The sequence below is a fragment of the Beta vulgaris genome, chromosome 3 (assembly GCF_026745355.1).
Source record: "Beta vulgaris subsp. vulgaris cultivar EL10 chromosome 3, EL10.2, whole genome shotgun sequence".
Lineage (NCBI taxonomy): Eukaryota > Viridiplantae > Streptophyta > Magnoliopsida > Caryophyllales > Amaranthaceae > Beta > Beta vulgaris.
In genome coordinates this window covers 38707031-38713030 of record NC_079204.1, presented here as the reverse complement: position 1 = coordinate 38713030, position 6000 = coordinate 38707031, and the positions used below count along the sequence as shown (strand labels likewise).

At 37.5% G+C, this 6000-nt stretch overlaps 1 protein-coding gene across 2 annotated transcripts in view; it reads left to right on the top strand.

Moving 5' to 3' along the window:
* Positions 1-363: 363 nt before the first annotated feature.
* Positions 364-6000, top strand: part of LOC104883712 (DNA-directed RNA polymerase III subunit 1) — a 44988-nt gene continuing 39351 nt past the window's right edge. The window contains exons 1-3 of one of the 2 annotated variants that reach the window (XR_007272734.2): positions 364-636; positions 728-857; positions 1430-1582. Coding sequence is in view for 1 of the 2 variants with exons in the window: in XM_010668266.3 (XP_010666568.2) it covers positions 566-636; positions 728-857; positions 1430-1582 (354 nt within the window). In the remaining variant the exon portion in view is untranslated. The remainder of the gene's footprint in view (positions 637-727; positions 858-1429; positions 1583-6000) is intronic. The other variant, XM_010668266.3, reaches the window with a different exon arrangement.

The window sequence follows — 6000 nt, the reverse complement described above, 5'->3', positions numbered from 1 at the left end:
TTCTTCAACGGAGGAAAAAAAAAAAAGTAGTGAGAGAAAGAAAACGCAACATTGGAGGGAAAAAAAAAAGAAATAAGTAATTTTGGCAAAGATTATAACAAGATCATCACTAGAATGGATAAAGGAAAGTTCTTGATTGGATTTGATATCAATCGATAATCAAGACATTCTTTTATTTTTTGTGTATTTCATCATTCCGACATCGTTTCATATCGGATGTAGATCACTGTATACCTGGATTCATAATCTATGAATGGTGTATGATGACATCATAGAGAATATTGTTTTTACTTTTTACCAAAGGATTGTTGAGAGGGGAAAAAAAGAAAAGCAAAATACATCCCGTGCAAGACTGTTCGAAGGGCGAAAATACTAGTACCTGTCTTAAACCCTGTTTCCCCTCTGTTTACATTCTTCAGTTGCTACTTCACCTCTCCCCTGTACACATTCCATATTTATCGCGGGCGATTCTTCTTCTTTGTCCGGAAATTGAAACCCTAAGAACTTTTCCCCTAAATTATTGTCGGAAAATTCACACTTCCAATTGAACTTGCTGCACAGCAAGATGCTGCGGCCTCATGATAATATAGTCTTTACTAAGCAGCCTTATATCGAGGACAATGAACCTCGCCGAATGTAAGTGAATTGTTTGTTTTTTTTTTTTTGAATTTTTGTATTGCAGTTTTATTTGGAAGTTATGAATTTTCTTTGGATTAAAATTTTGCAGTCATAGCATCACGTTTTCGATGTTCTCGGCACCGGAAATCAGTAAAATATCGGAAGTTGAAGTGTTTAAAGGTGTTTATTATGATGCTCAAAAGAAGCCTATTGTCAACGGTCTTTTGGACCCCAAAATGGTGCGCTTTCTTTCTTGTTTTATGTTATTTGTTACATATTTTGTGTTGATTTTTGTTGTAAATTGCCATCTTCGAAATTGTTAGAGCTTAATTGAATAATTGCAAATGTATCGTTTCTGATTCATTTCAAATTTAATGATTTATAATAGTTTGGCCCATGATAACATCGTTTTTGAGCTTTTGAAGATGAAATTGATAATTGAGGACTGCAGTTTTATTTGTAGCATGGGAAGGGTTGGGGTTTTGGAAAGGGAAACATTTCTGAAACACGGAAACCTTGTGTTCAGTCATTTTTTGGGATTCATTAGCGCTAAAAGGTGGGGTCTTGGAAACGGGGAACCTCGGGATTTAGAGGTTTCCATGCTTCATCAAGTTTCAGGCCTAGTCTGTGTGATTTATAGAGAACTGCTAGTCATTGGATTTGGTACTGGGAGAAAAAAGGAAACAAAGGGGTATTTGATAACTTGATATGCAATGTCACTAACTTTTTTGTATATCGTGTATGTAGTTTTGGGTTCGTTTTATGTCTAGGCTTTCCAGGTGATGTTCATTATTATTTTCTTTGATTACAGGGGCCTCCGAACAAAAGCAGTGGTCTTTGCACAACGTGTTATTCAAAATACGAAGATTGTCCGGGCCATTATGGATGCTTGACTCTTTCACTGCCTGTTTTTAATATCGGCTATATTAGTGCCATTCTAGATGTTTTGAAGTGTATTTGCAAGGTACGTGCTGTATTTTGATTCATCTGATAGATTGCCATTCTTTTTCTTTATGAGCAGTTGTGTCCTTCGGAATAATTTTACTTAGTTTTTCTTGCTTCTATTTTTTCTATGGGGGTGGGGATAATATATTTTAAAAAGTACTGCATACATCTTGAAATTACAAACTTCACACCATTACAAGCAAACATCATAGTGTTTGGAATAAACTGCTTCAGACCCTTCTGGAAATCCACCTCCTAGTAAAGGTCAGCGCCATGCCGGGGTACTATAGTATGTGTGGCTTAGACCAACAACCTACAACTCAGTAACTCACAGCAATGACCAAATCATTTAGGGGTAAACATTTCCCTACTGTACAACTAGGTTCCTTCTTTCTGCATTTTGGGTTGTTGCTAAATCTTTTGTTTTAGATACTCCTTCGGTCCTTCCCATCTCATTTTACTGCCATGAGAAGACTGCCCTGTCTTATACAGGGAAATGAATTTGATGACCTTCAAATATCTAGCAGGCAAAAGCTAAAGCAAAAACTGCAAGACAAATATAGCGGGAGAAAGAAAATAACCGCTGCATATACATAAATTCGAAAATGTGAAGCTTTAGTTGATGAAGTTGGAAGATAAGAGTCCAATCAAAGTTTTTAATTTTCCGCACTTGGATGTTTTGGGCAGTAGCATACACGAGCAAAAGACAAAGTGTGAAAGAGCATGTGAAACTCCTTTCATTGCTGAGAGTGGTTCGACTAAGGATTATGAATTCCATTGGATAATCAGGCATCTGTTGGGCAATGAAGACTGAACTTGAGAGTTGAGAATGAGAGAGGTGTCATGATGTTGAATTAGAATTTTGTTGCTATACTTGATTGATACAGGGTAGGAATTTTAAGTTAGTAGCTAATCTGAATACTACGGAGTCATGGAGTGTTAATTGTTTCTTGTCAACCCCCTTAGATGTATTGTACTTTTGTTGTTATCTTAAACCAAGAGGATCATTTTGGTTAAAATGTAGAAATTATAAATTAGTTGTTTACTCTGAGTCTGCTCTTCTATCAAATATCATAAATAAGATACAAAAAATTAAAGCAGCAAGAATCTAGCACCACAATCTCTAAGATAAAATTAAGTTTGCATGTCTTGGATTAAATCTGCATGATTTGGTAGCCTGAGCTTATTCCTCCTAACGTTAAAGTCACTATTTTTCCAAGATGGTTTCAATTTTGTAATGCAAATGTCAATTTGGTACCAGAGAGCCGAGAAACTTAAATTTCTAGATCCAGCACTTGTTAATTTTTTTGTTTACGGAAGAAACAAGAACAACCAACTAGGTTCCTTCTCTAGCTTTTGTGGCCTGATTATGGGGACCCTTATTAAGACTACAACCAAAAGAAACGGCATACTAAAACAGGTACATACTGTAACACAAGTGCACCTACCACTTGTACGCTTCTTTCTTGGATGGCCATAGAGATCCAATGATGGTAGAGTACCATATTTTCTCTTCATACCTGCACGAGATATACACTTAATATTGGGGAGTTAAGCTACACTTCTTGACGAGTTGATCCTTGCTATTGCTCCTATTTTTTGAAGTAGAAGTTATACTCAACCTTTTTTGCATTGCTCTTTGAACCAACAACCTTTTGCTTATTCGAATACATTATGCTTCCTTTGTATACCAAAAGATTCCTTGTTTTGCTACACTTGCAAGAGGATGGTGATGGTCGCTGTATGACTCCGTCACCCAACTCCTTTGCCTCATCATCTTTAGTTATGGAATCCTTCAAACTAACATTATTGAGGACTTCACTCATTTGGGGTACTGAGCTTGGGACCTTGCTTCCCTCACATTACTTTTGCGGGAATCCTCCTTTAGGGTTTGGTTTTCCATAGGGGCAAACCTTCAAAATTGACATTGAATGGGGATGAAAATATTGCAACTTCTTCCCGTGCTTTAACTTCGTATGTCCGCACAGGAAACCAGAGGAACCACTTTCTTTTGTTGATGAAAATCACCTTCATTGTTACATGGTACAGAGAACGTTTCGGAACGTGGTTCGGGAACGGGAACGCGGAACGCAACCTCTAGAGTAAACCAGATGGACTCCTAGACCATGTACCGTACCACGTATTGCGTTCCGGGACGCATCCCCTGTAACGTGGAACGTGGCCACGTACCACGTTCCCGGTATCAATTGTCACCTTATTCAGATTATTCACCAAATACCCACTAGTTTTCTGTTCATTCATCAAATACAATTGATGTTTTGTAAAGTCATCATAAACCTTCATATTTTTCACATATACAACCAATTGGCCTTAATGAATACGGACAATAATTTTTGTTAGCCAATAACACCTAATTAGCAATTAATTTCAATTAACCATTGAGACTCTCCTTTTTCTCTTTCTTCTCTAGCCTCCAAACTCCATTAATGTAGTTCACCATCTCAAACTCCCTTTTTTTTTTTCTCTCGTCCTTTTATTTTTCCCTTTCCACCAAGGCCTTTTCCTCTCCACCAATGGTTTTTCAAATTAGGAAGATGGTTTTCTGATTGGCATGACATCAAAGCTTCTCTCTCTTTCTCTTTCAAGTTTGAAAAGTCAAATTCAATTTTTTTTAAAAGTGATCCGTGACAACTCTCGTCAACAAAAGTAAGACGCTTTGCTTCCTGATTTGCACAAAACGAAGCAAAGGAGATATAAGGATGGCGACACTAATGATGGTCGGTGTCGATGGAGAAATGGTAGGTGAAAATTGGAAAAAATGAAATCAATCCAGATTTAATCGTGTTTCTACTCTTTTGTTTTCACTAAATTCCTCTCTTTCCTCATTCAGTGAATGGAAGCCGACGTTTGTGAAGGTAGGGATTTTGGATATTGTGGTGGCTTGTAGATAGAAAATGGTGGTTAGTTAGATTTTAGGGGTTAGGCTTATTGTGGGTAGCTGTGGTGGAGGGGAGGAGGTTGAGTGGACAGGAAAAAGAAGGAGAAGAGAGAAGGAAAGAGACAGGATTATGGGGGTTTTGAGATGGTGAACTCCATTGATAGAGCTTGGAGGTTAAAGAAGAGAAAAAATGAGTGTTAATGGTGGAAGGGGAGGGAGATTGATGTAGCGAGAAAGAAAAATGAAGAGAGTTAGGGTCAATAAGGTTTAATTAGGAAACAATTACTAACTGATTTGACACTTGTGAGTCGTGAGTCATTATGGGCATTTTGGTCTATTTGTTGAAAACTCGGGCGTACATGGTAAATTTTCTAAATGTCAAGGGTATTCACCTATTCGTTGAATAAACTGAAGATTCGGTGGTATTTGGTGAAAAATCCACATTATCTTGGTTATTTATTTAATTTTTATTATTCTTGGGCATTGTCTGTTTAAGTCCTTAATCTTTTTTCAAACATTCATCGATGAAACACGATCTTTACATTCATCTCCGTTGTTAATCCTTGCTTCTAGGGAAGAAAGTTGGTTAATTTCCTCCAATATATCACCATCTTCAAGCCTAGAGCTCAATTCTTGACTCCTGCACCATGGTGTATTTGTTCTCTACTAATCTCAACATCCTCAACATCTGAGCCTTTTGTGAGGAATTTTTCAAAACCTGCTATATCGATAGCTATCTCCAAGTGATTTTTTTGGCTCTGGCTCATTTGCTTTCTTTAGATCTTCGTGAGCCTCCTCCAAATTCCTCAAGTTCACTGATGCCGTACCTCCTTCAATGCGGTCTATACATTCTTGACATAAATATCCAAAACTAACAAGCAAAGTATAAGAACTCTTACCTAAATGATTATTTTCACAGGCAATTGACATAACTAAACAAAGGCATTTAATGGCTTTGGAATGTTTGGCAAAGGCACTTTTAAAGTAATTGAATCTGTAGAGGGAGTTCCTTCTTCCCTGAGGAAACTCACATATGTAAATTAACTGCTCCACATCTTTATCCTCCTCATTCAATTTACTCAGATGAAAAGACAATAGGGGAGCAAGGCTTGTGACATCTTCCAAGTTAAATTGACTTATACCACTAATCTAATTGGGCTAATACAACTCAATGCTAGAGCCACAACAATCAAGAAAGACAGACAAGACCAATACAAGATCGTCCGAGAGTTACCCGAATGAGAGAAGTAGAAAAACCATTTGGTATCTGTAGATCAAGACTTGCGATTTAGGCCAATCAAGAAATAAACAGCTCCAGATCAGCGATAAAGTAGGCTTGCCGGCAATCAGAGTAGCTGAAACAGCTGTCAGCGAGCTACCTGCTGCTGACTTTAGGAGAGAGAATGGGGTGGCCTAGAAGGTTCGTGGGTTTACCTTAAAACTATGGAACTTGTCTTCATGCTCATTTCTACTTGTTCACTTGGCATGATGGTTGTTTCATTTAATGCATACATAATGATAATACGTCTGTAAGTATT